This window comes from Hippocampus comes, unplaced genomic scaffold, assembly GCF_001891065.2.
Source record: "Hippocampus comes isolate QL1 unplaced genomic scaffold, H_comes_QL1_v1.1 scaffold41, whole genome shotgun sequence".
In the NCBI taxonomy this organism is placed as follows: Eukaryota; Metazoa; Chordata; class Actinopteri; order Syngnathiformes; family Syngnathidae; genus Hippocampus; species Hippocampus comes.
In genome coordinates this window covers 1,631,134-1,650,466 of record NW_017805153.1, presented here as the reverse complement: position 1 = coordinate 1,650,466, position 19,333 = coordinate 1,631,134, and the positions used below count along the sequence as shown (strand labels likewise).

At 42.3% G+C, this 19,333-nt stretch overlaps 1 protein-coding gene and 1 long non-coding RNA gene across 16 annotated transcripts in view; both read right to left on the bottom strand.

Moving 5' to 3' along the window:
- Positions 1 to 1,499: 1,499 nt before the first annotated feature.
- Positions 1,500 to 19,333, bottom strand: part of r3hdm1 (R3H domain containing 1) — a 55,150-nt gene continuing 37,316 nt past the window's right edge. For 6 of the 15 annotated variants that reach the window (XM_019868455.1, XM_019868453.1, XM_019868452.1 and 3 more), the window contains 11 exons: positions 18,342 to 18,452; positions 17,400 to 17,732; positions 17,064 to 17,196; positions 14,242 to 14,396; positions 13,757 to 13,887; positions 10,850 to 10,938; positions 7,840 to 8,021; positions 6,321 to 6,468; positions 3,820 to 3,902; positions 3,615 to 3,699; positions 1,500 to 2,562 (listed from right to left, as the gene is read on the bottom strand). In XM_019868455.1, the coding sequence (XP_019724014.1) occupies positions 2,291 to 2,562; positions 3,615 to 3,699; positions 3,820 to 3,902; positions 6,321 to 6,468; positions 7,840 to 8,021; positions 10,850 to 10,938; positions 13,757 to 13,887; positions 14,242 to 14,396; positions 17,064 to 17,196; positions 17,400 to 17,732; positions 18,342 to 18,452 (1,722 nt within the window). In that variant the 3' untranslated portion in view covers positions 1,500 to 2,290. Of the gene's footprint in view, positions 2,563 to 3,614; positions 3,732 to 3,819; positions 3,903 to 6,320; positions 6,469 to 7,839; positions 8,022 to 10,849; positions 10,939 to 13,756; positions 13,888 to 14,241; positions 14,397 to 17,063; positions 17,197 to 17,399; positions 17,733 to 18,341; positions 18,453 to 19,333 lie in introns of those variants that run through there. The other 9 variants (XM_019868456.1, XM_019868461.1, XM_019868462.1 and 6 more) reach the window with 9 other exon arrangements.
- LOC109514974 (uncharacterized) lies at positions 15,468 to 16,323 on the bottom strand. Its single transcript, XR_002168090.1, has 2 exons — positions 16,177 to 16,323; positions 15,468 to 15,804 (listed from the first exon to the last, which is right to left on the bottom strand). It is a non-coding gene; the product is annotated as an uncharacterized LOC109514974 (long non-coding RNA).

The window sequence follows — 19,333 nt, the reverse complement described above, 5'->3', positions numbered from 1 at the left end:
CAACCCTTATTGAATTTCATCCTGTTTTTGCGTGCGAGCAGGTTAATTAAAACTTGCAGTTTTTGCATGGATTGCCTGCATTCAAATGAATTGCAGTATTGTACACACACAAAAAAATAAACAAATCGATGACTTTAAATGAATGTGCTTCATTTGTTTCATTTGCCTCTGGCTTGTCTATATTCATGCGGCGCCTCAGGTCTGCGGACCAGACATTATTAGAAGTACCAAGAACTAAACTGAGGCTCAGAGGGGATCGAGCCTTTTCTGTTGCTGGTCCCTCTCTCTGGAATGACCTCCCATTGAACATTCGGCAAGCCTCCTCGCTGCCCATCTTCAAAACCCGCCTCAAAACTCACTTGTATTCTTTGGCATTTGACTCAGCATGACTTAGATTGTTCTTGGTTTTGCTGTTCGGTGCTTTCTACTGTTTTTATTTCCGAATTGCTTTACTGTTTGTTGTATATGTTAATTTGCTCCATGTACAGCACTTTGTATGCAGCGATGGCTGTTTGAAAGTGCTCTATAAATACAGTTGAGTTGAGTTGAGTTGAGTTGAGTCATGTTTCACTTGAATCAACGTCTGTAGGATACCAAGCAAATAACATAAACTCCGAGCGATCAACATGGAACTCGATTGTTGAAGTGACTGGCAGTACAACTCCGTCACCTGGTGGACAAAGACGGTAAGTGCACATCTGTCTTTTCAAAACTAGGAGCGAAAAATAGAGTCTGGCAGGTCTCTTGCAATTTGTCCTCCATTCATGTCTAAAAAAAATACGGCGATATCAAAGGTTAGTTTCCCAAACATGTGAAAGACGTTCAAAGTGTTTTCCAATAGATCCCCTTGGTGTGCAGCGCAGTAATGCTGCCGTCCTTCCATTCTGTGACAATGATTAACTCTGTTGTTTTTAAATTAAGACAAACCTCGGCTCATTATCTACTTGGTTCATGTTGATCAACTTGTCCTGTCTGCGAGAAAGCTGCACACCATGTAAATATAAATTGTAAATACAGTAAATATTCCCCAGCCTCTCAAAGCGTACCCTCCAAATTGTTCCCAAGAGTACCAATTAGTCTATGAAATGTACACAATGGCACCATTGACAACACGTGAATGCTACATTGTGCCGTTAGTGCAGATAGCATTTTCCATGAAATAACAATAAAGAAGACCTGCTACTCTGTCTTGAGTCTCCAGTGGGAGTGAGTGAATTGCTGAGTACAGCAGTGAACTATTTGGAAAACTGAAGGTATTTTCTTCTTTGGGAGACTCAAACCAACGTCTGCAAAAGTATTTGCTACGAGGAGTATCTGAGCATTATCTGCCAGATGGGTAGCAATTATTTGAAGTATTGTTTCTACAAAACGTTTCTGTAAACATCATTGGAACATATAGTCATTCTTCAGTACTGTTACAGGTTCTGTGCATTCCTGAAATAATCTGTGATTGATGAAATGTCCATTGAATTAAAAAGAAAAAAAAAAGAATCAAGATGTGTAGTGAAAACGTTTATTAGTTTAAACAACCACAAAACACACAAACAGTCACTCCCTTGTGTCACACAAACAGGAATCCCCCCCACCCTCCCAAAACAGCCAGGTACCAAAAACGCTTCCATTTTTCGTGTGCATATAATTTGAGTTGAATTAAAACAATCAAAGTGGCCTGGTCGAGTGCAACAAAGGTTAACAATAAAATATAAATGGAGGTTACAGCCATTCAATGCCAGTCAGATCTTGCACATCACTACAGTGCAAATGCGACACTTAAAGCTGGGGCTATACACCCAGTGTTGATTGTTTGGGCTCTCATTGCGAGTGGATGACAGCTCCAATCACGAGTGTTTACTTCTCATTTTTCACAAGTTGCTGAATTTGACATTATTTTGTCATACGAAGAAACCTGCTCATGAAAAAGAAAAAAAAAAGCGTAATTAACTTTTAAACTGGTGGATGAATGCCAAATTCCTCAGTCAGAACATTTGCAATTGTGAAAAGACGATACCTTACGATATACCTTAGGTATAAGAAAAGGTAGCAAATTGAGATGAAGTCAAAATATGCTTTACGCACAACACGATGCTCAAGCTCCAAACAGCAGAGTTGGTCGGATTGAGAAAAAAAACGAAAATAAAATAACACAAGAAAACATTCACTGTTCAAACAGTTATACTGATGTGGGTTTGGCCAGTCTGGGATGGGAGGCGCTGAAACAGTCCAAAGTGAGGCAGCAGAGGCTGGAGGTTCAGCCACATGGTGTTCTGCTGATGCACCAATAACTAAGCAGCTATGAGCCAGTTTGGTCGCACAGCTCCCCGCACCTAAGTCTGGGTGAGTGAGTTCCCGGGTAAAAATGGGGCTGTGGGCTGCTGTGGTAATGCAATGTGTCGGGTTGCGCCGTGGCACAGGTAGAGTAAAGTGAGGCCAGCTTTAGGCTGGGAGTGTCTCGGCTGTAGCACAGCCAGGGCTGACGCTGCGTCAATTCACGTCTTTTGCAGATTTGTGGCAGGAGATTTTGAGAGGCTGTCTTGCCGGTCCCCTCTTGAGGACTGCTCACTGCTGACAAATACACAACAGCATCAGCAACACGGCTCGAAAAGAAAACAACTGTCATGGATGGAGAGAAGCAGCAGACATGCACCAGGGGAGGCTTCAATAAACCGCCGATGTCAGCTTCAAATGTGTGCGGAATAGGCAATCGCAGTACGTGATTACGTATTCAAAAAGTGGCAAAAATGACAGTCAGACAAAGGAGAGAGAGAGAGAAAAAAAAAGCATCTGCACCACTCCAAGCATGAATGTGCAACACACTGGGCTGCAAGCAGGCAGTCTCCTTGATTGCACGAGCTAGATTTTTGACAAGCACACCTGCAAAGTGAGTGCAGCCCCCATTAAAAAAAAACAAAAAAACAAAACAAAACCTGACATGCCATTTGAAATGATCAGCACAAATCCATTCATCGCATATCCATGGGGGGGCTGCCGGTTCTACTGCCAGGTGCAAATTCTGCCCTGGTTGTAATTTCTACTGCTTATGTGCACATATTCTACAGTATAAAATAAGATAACCTTTATTTGTCCCACACTGGGGAAATTTGCAGTCTACAGCAGCAAAATTGGAGGAGGGGAGAAAAAAATAAAGTGTTTCATTGCATAAAATAAATGTTTCAGAAAAGAACTGTACACAGTTCAATATAAGTGCAATATAAAATAAAGCATTAGCAATATATTTGTAGAATAAATATAATAAATTAGCAATTGCATAGAAAACACAGCGTAAGGTGGGTGTGCTATTTACAATGGTTACAGGTTTTCACGTATGTTTATTCAGCAGCCTGGGGAGCTACAGGGAGCTAAAATAGACACAATTAAGAAATTTTGCGAAAAAAAAAAGGGGGGGTGGCACTTCTTGCTGTACCTTTGCTCATGATACCTAACCACAAGAGTTCATTTCTATTTTGAGTATCATGTCCTTGACAAAAGGTTTCAGTCTAATTTATTTATTTTTAAATATCGTTGCCGTGAGAATAAAATCGGTCAGCTACCTGCGAGAAATCCCAAATAACTTCAGGGTTAAATTAACTGAAGCCTCCCTCTGGATTTCACATTACCTGCTTCACCTACACTGTAATCTGTCGGGAAAGATTTTCTGCCGGCCTTCCTTCCATGACCACCACGCCAAATTCCCATTGGACCCTGACGAGAAAGGGGTAACTGTTAACGGATATCTGTGGGAGGCAAATGCATGAAACCATCTGTCCGACTGCCAGTGCGGCTCCGACAGTCTCAAGATGAAATAAGAGACAATTAGCATACCTGATGTTTGGTCACCATGTGTGTCGTGTGGACGAGCGGCTTAAACTGCAGAGGCTGGCCCAGGAGAGAGTAGTGGGCTTCACCTAGACATGCCGACAACATTTAGACATGACATGAGCTTTTCCAACATTTTTTCATTTGGACTGTCTTTTCCCTAAGTCACATTGAAGTGAGTGAAAACAACAAAAAAAAAAGCACGTGTAATGTCTCCAAGAATAATGGTTTACAGCACATTGGATGTACTCCTTTGGCGCTGCGGGAATATTTCTGTACTTAACTACAGAGTTAAACCGTTTATTACATGTAGGAAGGGCTTTTAGAGAAATAATATCATCCAAACCCAATTCCAAAGAAGTTGGGACATTGTGCTAAAAATCACCAAAAACAGAATGCCGTAATTTCATGTCCTGCGACTGACCGGTGACCAGTCTTGGGTCGCCGTTCACTGGGTCAGCTGAGATAGACTCCAGTGAATCTGTGAGCTTGAACAGTTAAAGTAGTACAGTATACAAAACGTGTGTGAGGCTCAGCAGCTTTCTCGGCTTCTTGGCATGGCAACATTATTAGTTCTTTGCAGAGGATAAAGAATAAGCCTGTGAGTAGCACTTATTACATTAGTAAAGCTGGGCGATATGACAACATATAGATCAAAGACCATCGATAATATTTTATCATGTCACCTTTTCGTGGCGTCGTCATTTGTCATTTGCTGCCAACTGCGCATCAATTAGACATCAATTACAACTTGATTTGACGGGCAAAAACCTTTCACTTTTCAATCTTACGCCGGACCGCCACCACCAGGTGGTCAACCGACCAACTATACAGAGAAGTGAATCATACACCATACTTAAAAAAAATATACAATGCAAAATTAAATCGAAACGTCAATGAGAATTAATATATAACGAGGTGGGTGACTGCAAATCAAACTCATAATCATGAATAACTTGAGTGAGTTTTATTTATTTTTTTTTTAAAAATAATAGAATGGCAGAAACCCTCCCAAAAAGCTTCCCCAGGCTGATTACGTCACCTGAAGCGGGGTCTTTGGCAGGTCGAGGAGCGATGCCACAGTAGCTCGCGATAACAAGTTAAGGAACGGGCTTCGGCTGGTTATTACTGCCTGCTAAACACGTTGCGGTTTCGCTCCTTAGTCAGTGGTCACAGCCTCAATCATCTTGCCTCCATGGCGGCGAATAAGCAACACTTCTTACAAGCATCGTCCTTGCGAAGGGATTATGAGGAGTAATTAACAGAGGGAAAACCGGAGAAGCCATGCCAACTGCTAAACTAACGTAATGTCATCGTTACAGACGGGAATTAAAAGTGCTTGGGTGACTGAGTGCACTTCACAGAGGTCTCGCTGGAGTCAAAGTGGCACGTACCCAAAGTTGATCAACAAAATAGCTGGCAATTTCATAAGTGTCCGGAGAGAAAATTAATACAAAATAATGTTTCACACGCAACGAAACAGGAAATGTTAGTGTCTCGTACATCAACCTGGAGGAGTGGCCTAGAACATTAAACGTATATTAATGTTGAAGATTAGCGATTAAGAAAATGGATGCAAGTAAATGCATGTATTACAAATGTGATTAGTTTTCAAAACACAGAAGTAAGTTTTCATTTTGACTGGTGAGATCTTCAAAAGAAATGTTCTCAAAATGACATGAGTAAAGCTCTTTTTTTTTAATTTTATTTTTCAATTTCTCTAAGACATTTTTCATGCCTCTTATTTAATATGTACATTCGTGGAAAAATATGTAGACTTCTTTGTTTCTGTTTACATCTGATATGTTTTTGTTTTTGTAGCAGCATTACTGAATGCGTTTTTGTTTTGATACGGGTCTGTTGAATGTCGCTTGAAAATAAAGTGGGAAAACGTAAGCAGTCATAGGGTGTTGTACAATTTCTTTTAAAATACCTGAAAATATATTGTAGTATGTCATCATCATGATATAAAATGGCCAATATCGTAATTGAAGATTTTTTTTTCATATCGCCCAGCACATTAGTAATGTTATATGACCACATAAGTATAGCACAGCATAAAACTATGGATTGCTGTAAATTTCCAGCAGCAGTAAAATAGTATCTTAATAGATTTTTTTAGAAATGTAATAAACAGTTCATGCTTGGTTAAAGAATAATGGGAATTTAACAATATAAAACCGTATTTTTTGGTCAAGCGGTGGACATAGTCAGCACATTCATTCACAAGTTTAGCTACTATTCATCAGCCTCTTATTGGTAATTGTGGCCTTAGGTTTCTGTTCTGATGATGTCACTTCTTTATTGATCGAACTTCTCACAATCCTCAATTCATTTTTGAGTGGTGAGACCTGACGGGATATTTGTGATATTTGTCCTCACTTGGGATAGCACAGCTGCTTCATTATTCAGTGCAGTCGATGTGGATTTCAACCAAAGAATTAAAGTTATTTTATCTCACCAAACTGTCCAATAATAGCATTTTTCATGTTTGCGCACTTTCTGACCTGGCCCACTATGGCAGAAGTCTGTAGGGAGCTGCAGTTGGTGCTGGTGGGTCATGACGGGGATGGACGAGATGCCTGTTGGGAGGCCCTTGATATTGGGCGACGGTCCCGACGAGGATGTGAGCGCCGGAGGTGAAAGCAGGCTGCTCTACACGCAACATACCAGTGGTGCAGTCAACAACAATGGGGAGAAACACAAACATTTTCATTCAAAGATGAACAAATGCCTCACCGCATCAACCACTCTACAATAAAGTGCAATTACTCGCTGATGCTTTTATGTTTTCCTTATTTTCATCCCCATTCGACAAACAAAATAGTTTCATTTGTTTCCAAACCTGTAACTCAATTTACCAGTCTAAATTTAAAATTGGAATAATTCCAATTTTAAATTATATAAATGCCATTAATCCATTCAGCCCCTCAAAAGAGCTAGATATATACATATAATTTATATACAATTATTCCTTCATTATATATATATATACATACACACACACACACACACACACACACACACACACACACACACACACACACATGCACTAAAGTAGGTTTACAGTTATAAAAAATAAAACATAAAATACTTAGTGTTTACTATACAAAAATATACATGCTTCAGATAATATCTTACTAATTTCACCTGTGAGATACTACCAAATACTAGAGGGTGACATTTTTCTCGGAAATCCCGCAGGTCACGGGAATCCCAGACTATAATTTGCCCCACACTATCGGAACCCCGAGTGCTGGTATCCACATCCACATCCACACATCCACATCCACCGAAAACGCCGTTTCATTTTTTTAACCAGATTGTGCATTTACATCTCAGTGCCTTCACGAATCCTCAGAGTGATAGCGACATTTTTCTGTCCTCCAATTGGTTCATCTATGTTTATCCTTCTGACTGGTTGATCTTAAAATGCACAATTAAGACTGATTTTACAAGGCAGGCCAATGTACGGCATAATTACAAATTCTGGTGCACGTTTCAAGAAAAAAATTGATATGATGAGACTAGGTGAACCAACTCTGTTTCTGGCTGGTTTCAACCCAGAAATTGATTTTTGGGGAATGTTGAGAGCAGCATGTATGAGGGTAACAGTTAGCTGATAGACAGACAACAGCAAAGAAAGGAGAATTGGTGGAGTTGATGTCGGAAGGTTAGGGTAACCGTTGTTTCTTGCTTTAGAAATAATGGCATTCATCCTCCAAAATGCCTCTCTCTGCATGCATGCTTATATCGTGTTTTTGTAACAATATTTTGTGACGTGATTCGGTGACTTAACCTCACCCCTGACCACAGGTATCACCGTAGGCTATTTTTCAAGTACTTTGTATCTTAAACCATACACTTTTCAAACACCCCGGTGTAGTTTAGAAACATAAGGTAAAGTCTGGCTCATTGAGGCAAAATAAATTTAGCGTCTTATCAGAACCAAATGGCATTTTTTTTTTTTTTTTTGGAACAAAGATGTGTTTTCCTGCTACTGATGAACTCATGCAGCGTTAGTACCTGCATGTTGTCAGGAGGCAGCGGGTGATCAGTCGGTCGGCGGGTGCGCTGGTGCTCGGGGCCCAGGTGTTTGTGGCTGGGTTGCTTCTGTTGGCAGGCGGAGGACGCCGGGGGCTGCTGGCAGGGGGGAGCTGCCATTTGCAGCATCACCATACCGCTGCCGGGGGCCGGGTGCAACAACCCTGCACATGATTAAAAGGAAAGAGGAAAAAAAAACAGGCAGTCGGTAGAAATTTGTGCTTGAAAAAAATGCAAATCGGGACAAGCAGTCATGATAAGATCTAATTCTGTGTGGCTGGTAAGCAGATTTTCAACATAATGTTTACTGTTTTTTTGTTTTTTTTAAACGAACACAGCCCATCACATAACCTCATTAATGCATTTGGACTGGAGTGTATTTGTTTGTGCAAATGCGTGTTTGCTCAAAAGCGCTTTTCCACAGCAGTTTGATTCACCTACACACCCCAACCATGAAAACAGCACTATTAGCTGCTCGGCAATTAGATTTTAAGTGCCTCGATTATAAAGGCACATCCATAGGGGCTATAATTGAGTTGTTCTCTTCCTGCTAAATCTTCTGTGATGATCCGGAAGATCCAATTACCTAATTAGTTTGTGCTGCGTGAATGTGACTGATGGGACTGGAGGGGGTGGGGGTTGGGGGGAATTAAAAAAAAATAAGGGGAGCCTCCTTCTGCTGCTCCCACATCAAAAGCGCTACACAATTCCATTCAATACTTTGAAAATTCTGTTTACACACGGTTAACAACAGGTGAAAAATCCCATTTCAAATGCCAATGTTGATTTTTAAAATTTTTTTATTAATCAACTAATAATAGAAGGCACGGCAGAGATTACAGACTTAATATCCATATTATTCCCATCCCTGAATGAGCCAATTAAAAGTGTTTACCGGAGATGTTTGAGGTAAGGCTGTCTTGTGACCTTCAACTGACCTCATTACTGATGGATTGAAATGATGGCTCCCGCCATTGCGCCCCTCAACATTCACACATGAATAATAAAGGGCATTTGGGAAGAGACCTACGCACTTGAGCCTCTGTTGGGTACATGCAAACACCTTTATATTAAGCCTCCTTGTCTGAACAACAGTATGCACATTTAAAACGAACACATTAAATGGGTGCTCTTGCTGGTGAAGTCGTATTTTATTCCCAACAAAATACACAGTGTGTGAGAAATACATAAATTAGCTGTTGAATTTATGGAGGTGCTATAAATGTAACAGAGTTAGATTTACTGGGGGCTTCTCTCATTCTTCCTACAGCATCATTATTACCAACAGCTCAAACAAAAGCGCTTCTTCATTTTTTTGCATACAATATGTGGAGTTTCATTAAAAGTGCCAAGATCAGTGGTTGTCAAATGGGGTACGCTTACCCCTGGGGGTAGGTGGAGGCACATTTGCGGGGGTGTGAGATTCTAAAATATATTCAAAAAGTAGCATCAGTTTAAAAAAAGAGCTTGATCACAGCAGCCGCCTCCCTACCACCAAGAATGACAAGTACCTCAGTCAAGCACAAGTCCCAGTGTCTCACAAAACCCAAAAACATTCAGTTCAGTGCAACAATGCAATCATCGCTGCTGAGAGTTCAGTAATGTAGTTAGTCTTCTTTTGAATTATTAGATAGATACTTTATGATTTTTAACTGTTTTTGTTTTTAGCAGTTTGTTTTTATTTAGTCACTGATGGTGTAGTGCAGTGCTTCTCAATTATTTTCTGTCATGCCCCCCCTAGGAAGAAGCAAACATCTCGCCCCCCCCGCGCGACGATAAATAGTATCATTTGTCTATAAAATTGTTATAAGTACATCTCTGCATAACGCTATATCCTTATTAACGTATAAGAGAATAAAAAAATAAAGAAATATGGACCAACTTACAACAAAGAATAGCTATATTACCTGGAAGAGAAAATATTTAAAGTGCATCTGAAATTCAAAAATGAAATTAAATCCTTAATTAAACTGTAAACATTTTTTGACTGACCATGTCAAACCATACGATACTGAAAAATAAAATTACATGAAATCAATGAATAATAATGCACTGAAACTGATCACCAACATTAACTCAGGAGCACAAAATTAAAAAAACTTTAACCTGACACCGGTCTTTCCTCGTCTCCCACCCTAGTCAGTGAAGCCAAGCGCTACATATGCTTTGTCATATTTCCTCCCTTCAAATGCTCCCTGCGCACACTCTACCAAAGAGCGTGACTTCGTGTTTGCCCCCTAATGTAGTTGATGAGCAATTGCACTTTATTGTAGGACTGTAAAAAAAATAAATAAAAAAAAAAAGCATGTTCCCCGAGGTCAAACGCGCCTTGACGGAGCCTCGCGCCGCCCCCCTGTGGGGGCGCCCGACTATTTGAGAAGCACTGGTGTAGTGGGACACTCGCCTGACCTGTGTGCGGGCACCGTGACACGCACTTGAGCCTCTGTTGGGTACATGCAGGTCACAGTGTGGATGTAGGTGTGAGTCGTTATTGGTCTCTGTATGTGCGCTGCAAATGGCAGACAACCAGTTCAGGGTATAGTCCACCTACCGCCCTAAGTCAGCTGGGATAGGCTCCAGAATGCCAGCAACCCTCGTGACAATAACCACTTTGGATAATTTCAGTTAATGGTTTAATGACAGAAAAAAAAATATTTCACAGGGTGTATGTCATTGAAAAAAGGTTGAGAAGCAGTGGTCTAGATTATGGCTATGAAGAAAAACATTGAATGTTTATTTACACATCAGAGAAGGGGGCTCGCCATAGAGGCGGATATAAAACAATAAAGAGCATGTACTAATACAACTTTTCTTCCTTCATGTTACATCAATGCCACTCAAATTAATTTGTAATAATCACACCTCAAATGTGCCGCTGAGATCAAAACAGACACTCCATCAGCTCATATTCAAAAGTGACTTTAATGGCATTTGGCGTCATATCATTAACGAATTTTAGATGAAAGTTGTACCTTTGCTCTGTACTACTAACCTGTGTTCTGCTGGGCAACACAGGAGGATGAGTTCTGAGGGAAATTGAGCTGCTCCATCATTGGGGAGGGCAGGAAACTCACAGTGGAACTGTGTAGGAAGATGTTCACAGTAAACATCGCATCGTCATCATCATCATCATCATCATTTAAACTGAACTGAAATCTACCGTATGTTGAGGACATGTTGGATATGTGATGAAGGGTGATATATTTCCTTAAAATATGCCTCCATCAATTCTAAAATGTCGAACACCCATAGTTGATCTCGTCACGGTAAGACAGTTCAGAGGAAAAAGTAGTAAATGTGTTGAAGCAACCTGGCACCCAGAAGGAGTTGTGCAAGCTCAACATTACAGCTGGTGTATTAAATTTGAAAGTGAACGTAAATCTCTGTGCAAAGCAGGCGCTCGGCTCTGTAAGTAGCCTGCCTGTGGGGACTCGTGTACAGCTGGCGAAACACAGACTGCAGGTGGACAGGCGGCCCTTATGGGAGAAGCCGCGCAGTGGTTAAGGTGCTGCTGCATAAATCATTCTAGCACAGACTGTCCTGCTAAAAACTCTCTAATTTCACACCTGAAACAATGACAATGTGACCAATCCAAGATTTCGCCTGGCTGTCTTTCGGATTTGCCACAGATACTACCGGCACGTGTAATGGTCCCAGAGGTGTTACAATCGCTAATTTCCAGAATGACTGGATCCGTGGAGCCCGAAACTAATTACGTGGTTTGCTTTCTGTGAACTACTTCTATCAATTTGCTATAACGAGAGCCTGGCATACCACACGGCTCCATGAGTGCGAAACCAAGGAGAAAATGGCCAAAAAGCAATTGGTAACTGACTCTCAGTTGACAGTCATCATTTTCACAAGACGTGGCACACTAAGTATTTGGGTAATGCTATCTTGAAGAGTATGTGCTGAGGGGATTCACTTATTAGGCATGCTGCATCTACAAATACGAAGGCCCTTTCAAAGTGAGGGGCAGTGTTAGCTACAAATGTATATTTTTTTGACAGCAGGGAAAAAATAAATCAAAAAATTAATCGCTGCTTGTTTTGAAATACTGAAGATAAACCAAAGCACACAATTTTAGCAGGGTGATTTTGCCGATCTAAAAGATGTAGCAGCATTACATTAACAACTTGTAAATATATATACAGTATACTGTGTGTGTGTGTGTGTGTGTGTGTTTTATATATATATATATATATATATAAAACACACACACACACACACACACACACACACACACACACACACACACACACACACACACACACACACACACACACACACACACACACGGTTCGAGATACTTGTCTTTTGGGTGAAATTGCAGGACGAGCCTAAAATTTATTGAAACCTTTTCAGGTGACCTTAATGTGACACATGTCCAACTGTTAAATGTTTCTGTACTTTCCACACAAGTTGCTATTCTCTAACGAGGTGCTTAATTGCAAAATTCACAACAGGCTTTTGATCCTTGAATTGACCAATAAATGTCCTGGTTCAATTAGAGCTGCTGTTTACAGTTGTCCTCATCATGATGTTCACATCCTGACAGCATGAGACCAAGACGACATCTAACAACGGACAGTTCCTTGCCATTGTGATGCTTCAAACAGGACGTTATCAGACGGAAGTGGCCACTGAGCTTAGCGTGTCACAGGGTGTCATCAGGTTGCAACAGAGATACCGAGAGACTGGAAGAGTCACAGAAAGATGAAGAGGTGGGAGTCCTTTGGCCACATCCTTTGCTGATGACCGCTACATTGTGAACAACGCCCTGAGAAACAGGACGATGAATGCCACTCAACTCCAGGCATGTTTAAGGGAAGTAAGAGCCATGCCAGTGTCACAACAGACCATTCAAAACCATTTACATCAGCGTGGTCTGCGTGCTAGACGACCTGCAAGGGTACCTGGCCATCCCACCGGGCACAGGAGTCATCGTCTTGCATGGACCAGGAAGCATTTACGCTGGGATCAGTGGGCCTCAGTGCTGTTCTCTGATGAAAGTCGATTCACATTGAGCAGAAATGATGGCCCCCAACGATGTTGGAGATGTCAAGGAGAGCGCTATGCATTAGCCACTGTTGTCACCAGACAAGCTATTGGTGGTGGCGGTGTTACAGTGTGGGCAGGTGCGTCCAGTCGGGACAGATCTGCCCTACACTGTGTGACAAGCCCATATTACCTGAATAGTCTTATTCGTCGAGTGATTGTACCCTTGCATGAACAACAGGGCCTAATTTCATCTTCATGGACGACAATGCTCCAGCTCATCGAGGTCGCATCATCAGGGAACGGCTGTTGGAGACCTGAATCCTATTGAAAACCTGTGGGATCTGCTGAGTCGCCCTGTCGAGGCTCGAAACTCTGCAACCCAGAACCTCAATGACCTGGGAGATGCCCCTCAAAAAGAGTGGGATGCCATGCCTCAGCAGACAATAAGTCGACTTGTGAACAACATGAGGCGTCGTTGTCAAGCTGTAACTGGTGCTTAAGGGCACAAGACGAGTTATAGAGTCGTTGAAATTTTTTGTCGCGGTGTACCCACCATTGTTGTTAACTTCTGTTTCAATTTACTGTTTGAGATGAGGAAATCATGAGCACATCCTTTTACTTTCATGATATGATATCACTGTAGCATGAATTTTTTACATTGACCATAAATGTCACCAAAAAGCCAAATTCTCCTAACTTTATGTGAGTACTGTATATATGAGACACATTATTCTAAATCCAAATGGTAACTGATTTAAACTTAAAGTTTTTTTTCCCCTCTCGACAAGCACATCCTCATTTTCTTCACCCCTGGATTTACATCCTGTACATTAGGGCAATTGCCAAGGCAAGAAAGTCCGCAAGTGCGTGCGCATTAATATCAGTTTTAAGGCTCTACCTCATGGTGGTGTGCTGGTTTGGAGCAGGGAGAAGGCTGTAGTAAGGCTGGACGCCAGAGACTGCCACTGCACCTTGTCCTGGTTGGCATGTTGACACTAACATCGGCCCTGCATGTTGTGGCAAGGAAACCTGCGATGGACCAATTAAATACGTTAGTAGAGCAACAAAGACTCACTCGACATTGCTCTATGTAAATTCTTAGTGTTGAGAACCAAATGTGTAGTATCTTCTAAAATCACTTTTCGGCTCTTTTCGCTTCCTCACTTTCCTCGTCGGTCAATCGAGTGTCTTCTTTGTAGACACTTTGGTTTGCACAAAACGATGTATGAACTGATACTGATCTGCACCAGCTGGCTACAAAATTATATTGGCAGATTATCAAACTAAAAACTCTACTATCTTTGAAAAGTCAGAGTCTCTTCAATTGTATCTCATTGTGTAAGAGGTCACATAACGTTGTGGCAGACCGGTGTATTTGCATACCTGGTAAGACTGCATTGGGGAGTACTGGACCATCATGCCTTGCATCTGACTGCTTATATTGCTTTGTTGGACACCGGTGAGAGCAAAGTTGAGTGTTGGCTGCATGCCCACTATAGTCTGGTAGGATGCTGGGCTTGACATCACAGGCTGGTGCACTGACAAACAACAAAAGGCAAAGCACTCAGGCCACATTCCAAGAAGTGGCGAGGACGGAGCAGTGGAGTCAAATTGGGGATTCAAATGCTTGGCCACAGAGACTGAGCTGTGGTTAATAGGGTCTTTTCAGGATAAACAATCATCAACAAGAATCATGCAGTGCATCAGTTGGGGGAAAAACAGACTGAGACTTCAGCTGTGCAGTGAGTTGAGCTGTTACAGCAAAGCAAGGTGGAGGCACTTGGGGTAAATGAGAAAATCAATATATCGGAGTTAGCCTGCAGCGGCCTGAAACAGCAACATGAGTGACCAAATTAAGGTTGAGAGGAGAAAAAAAAAAATCAAAACATCCATTTCTTATTAGTGCCCAAACCACCCAGGCGATCAGACTAGCAGGCCATATTCCCAAATGGCATGAAATGGTGGCGCCGGCTCCTAGCCAGAGGGGGACAATGTCAAGGTGACAAGGCAAGACATTTAGAAATGCAGTCCCCAGTGACACACGTGAGGTGCTGCGAGCGACAAAAGAGAGGACATTCTTTTGTGAAGGTGTCAGCAGTACGCCTCCTGGGAGAAAAGTACAATGAAACAATGAAAGCACTGAGGAGCAAGGAGATGGTTATTTTTATCCACCCGTCTCCCACTTTCACATACAAACCGAGCATGAAATGACCGCAATTTTAAATGCGCCAGATTTATTCCATTTCAGCAGGCAGCGGATGATTGTGTTTCCTCAGACGCAGATAATGGCTGACTATCTCCTCGCTGTTTTTGAGGGATGCCAGTTTGCGGTGGAGGGACTGAACCCTTCCACTAATCTGAGTTTAAGACTGATTTCACATTCCCGTTGTCAATTTATACCGTACCATCAGCGGCATGGCCTGCAGGTGAGGACTGAGGGGCTGAAAAAGAGACCGGTTCACTGTGAGATTCATAGAGGCCTCTCAGACAGCGTCCCGGCCCCGTATCCCGCCTCTCATCAGTTTTCCTCTTAGATCTCATAACGAGGCCGAGAGAGGGTGTAAAAAATTGATTTTAAACATATGCTAAGATATTCAAGGGGATTCTATTCTACCCTATATGCAAGTAAGGGTTATGTGCCTGCACTATTTAGGCTTTAGCACATACATCTTGCAGTGCCTGCTTTTCCTTGCAGTAATTATAAAGACATCAGGGACACAAGTTATTTTTCACTTATATATAATTTACTTCATTTGCTGTTGTATGGCATCCGAGCTTGTCCAATTAATGAACCCGAGTAGGGAAACGCTGCTGGAGTCACATATAGAACATGTGTGCACATTTGTATGTGTGTGTGTGTGTGTGTGTGTGTGTGTGTGTGTGTGTGTGTGTGCGCGTGTGCGAATATGAGCTGGCGGCAGCAAGGAGGTGACAGAACAGACGCTCCTACAGAAGGTCACAGAAGCAAAAAGTAAGAGTGTTCGAGCAATCCTGCAGAGGAATCTGGATTCAAAAACACGTAAAGGACAGGAAGAGAATGCAATTATGTGCCCTTTTGCAAAATGAACTGTGTCCTGTGTCCTAGTGTCATTGCTTCCTTATGAAGAACAACTAAGAAACTGGAAAAGGAGTCTTAAAACATCTCTTTGCAGCATGATGCCAAAACAATCAAGGAGACCTCGTTCATTTAAAAAATGTTTTCAAAGTATGGACTAAAGTAACATTACTCTGAGAAACGGTATTATAGCAAGCTCAACAAAAATGTCAAGGGCAACAAATTGTTTTTGAATCCACATACTTGAGTGTGAGAATTACTACCTTGCTGCTGGGACAGGGTTTGGCTGTGAAGGCCGTTATGCGGCAAATGGTTTAGAGGCGGGCGGTAGTGCTGCTGCTGCTGCTGGCTGGAGCAGGGAGGATGGTGGATTGATGAACAATAGCAAGCGGATACCTGTGAGGAGCATAAAAGACCAATTCAAACATCATGTGTATGTTTTTGCTCAATGTATGTAGCAGCACAGAGGGACTGTCCTCCGAGACAAGTTTCTCCTATGGGTGCAGTGCCTGCTTTTCCTTGCAGTAATTATAAAGACATCAGGGACACAAGTTATTTTTCACTTATATATAATTTACTTCATTTGCTGTTGTATGGCATCCGAGCTTGTCCAATTAATGAACCCGAGTAGGGAAACGCTGCTGGAGTCACATATAGAACATGTGTGCACATTTGTATGTGTGTGTGTGTGTGTGTGTGTGTGTGTGTGTGTGTGTGTGTGTGTGCGCGTGTGCGAATATGAGCTGGCGGCAGCAAGGAGGTGACAGAACAGACGCTCCTACAGAAGGTCACAGAAGCAAAAAGTAAGAGTGTTCGAGCAATCCTGCAGAGGAATCTGGATTCAAAAACACGTAAAGGACAGGAAGAGAATGCAATTATGTGCCCTTTTGCAAAATGAACTGTGTCCTGTGTCCTAGTGTCATTGCTTCCTTATGAAGAACAACTAAGAAACTGGAAAAGGAGTCTTAAAACATCTCTTTGCAGCATGATGCCAAAACAATCAAGGAGACCTCGTTCATTTAAAAAATGTTTTCAAAGTATGGACTAAAGTAACATTACTCTGAGAAACGGTATTATAGCAAGCTCAACAAAAATGTCAAGGGCAACAAATTGTTTTTGAATCCACATACTTGAGTGTGAGAATTACTACCTTGCTGCTGGGACAGGGTTTGGCTGTGAAGGCCGTTATGCGGCAAATGGTTTAGAGGCGGGCGGTAGTGCTGCTGCTGCTGCTGGCTGGAGCAGGGAGGATGGTGGATTGATGAACAATAGCAAGCGGATACCTGTGAGGAGCATAAAAGACCAATTCAAACATCATGTGTATGTTTTTGCTCAATGTATGTAGCAGCACAGAGGGACTGTCCTCCGAGACAAGTTTCTCCTATGGGAGACCTAATAAAAAGTCAAATCAAAATCAAATCAAATCATCAAAGGAAAAGAACGAGTGGAATCCCATTTTACTGAGTAATGTTCACTGCTGAGCTACCTGTTGGACCGGCTGATGAATGTAGCTGTGTTGCTGGTTCAGAGTGGAACCAGGAAAAGCCGCATGACCAGTCATGCCGCTTGGGTAGGTTTGGTGAGGTCCTGGAGTTGGAAGTGGTACAGGCTGGCCTTGGAGCATCCCTGGGTGTCCCCCTGGAGTTCCCGCAACCACGTAATTAGAAACTTGCTGGGGTGCTCCATGCAACACGACCGGGGCGGAATGGTGGTGGTACAATGCTGCATAATGGTGGCCATCTGCAGCCGGCGCTCCATTGTTGCCGGGGGACTGCTGCGTCAATGTCATGTGATTGAATTGGGTGTTGAGAGTTTCAGGCTGGAAAAGAGATTTAAAATCAATTGATGTGTACATCCGCAGTAATAATCCCGTGTTGGTACTGAGAAGAGGTCATTAAATGCAGCATTAACACCATCCCGAGGTCGATTATTGGGGAGAACTATTTTTTTTTTTTAAATTCATTTGGATCAATACAGCTTTACCAATTAAGACTATCTACAAGCCAAGTGCTAAATCAAGAAGGGTCAAAATAATTTTAGATGCTGAGTTTAAATATAACCCCGTCTGCAGAGACAAGAGGAGTCAAAAGTGAATTTTACCTATCCATACCAATACCCCATTACACCTAAAGTCTACTCTGACATGTTGTAAAAGTCATGTTTTAGTCATGTATTATTCAGCACTAACATCTGGTGATGAATTAAATATTAATGCAGCTTTCGACAATCATAATTAGTTGCAAAAAACACAAGATAAACTAAAACCAGGTCAGAAATGAGGCTATCGGCTCTTTCCGTATTTTACTTTCCAATACATTGGTTTCCAACAATGTTCAAGGTGACTTACTAAGACAGCACAGAAAATCGAAAAATAACTGATTTGTAATCAGCAGAGAAAGAATAATGAACTGTAAAATCAGGTGTGTACCACAGTGTACTGTTGGTTGTCACAGACTGGCGGGAATAGAGGAGGAAGATGGTACGAGACTGTTGGGTTATGAGCAGGCTCTGAGGACGGCTGGAATGGATGACACAACGGCTGAAGAGACAAGGAAAAATGAAAACAGTTGAGACCAGGTGAATGGAAGCATGGCATTGATGTCATTTGACCACTTGCCTCGGACCTGCCCCCCGGTCAAACTCTCCATGTAAAATGACAACTTCCATTTACAATGACCATATTGGCAGACTTAGAGGAGACTTCTACTGCAAAGAAGAAATGCCATTTGCTGGACGCTAGGCAAAAACCCAGTTCAGGGAGGTCATAGAGAATGTCTCCTGTACGGCTTCAACATAATTCTGGTCAACCATCTAACAGGTCAGGAGCAGACAGCAGTCCACCATCAACACTATATAGTGGGGATTAGGGTGGTCCATTTTGGAAAAGTTTGTCGGATTCGTCGGGCCGGGTCGGAAATCTTGTCGATACTATGACACAAGGATGTGTGCAAAATTTTATTCCGATCGGATAATTTTATCCCGTCCCGCAGAGCGACCAAAGTTTCCCCTATGGAAAGAATGTTACGGGGCTGAATGGTAGTACGGTTTCTCCCGTACAGTAAGGATTTTGTTTTGCTCAGTTCGCACTTGCAATAATTCAAAGACGGAAGACAGGAACGCATGTATTGCAAAAAAGGCAACCGTGGTTATCCTTCAACACTGGTGAGATTGTTGGTCCATGTTAACTGGTCCATCTGTCTATCTGTCCATCTGTCTATAATGTCCATCAACACTAGTGACACTGTTAGACCGCAAAAAAAAACGAAATCCGCCGTGCGTGCCATCCCATGCCTACTTCGCGCACGGGTGCAACGCCCGGTGTCGCTCCACGACCTGCAGAAGGTGCTGTCGCTGTTCCTCGTCGCGCGTAATGGCGCCGCAGAACGCGCTGATGAGGGCGACGCCCCTCTCCGCAAAGTC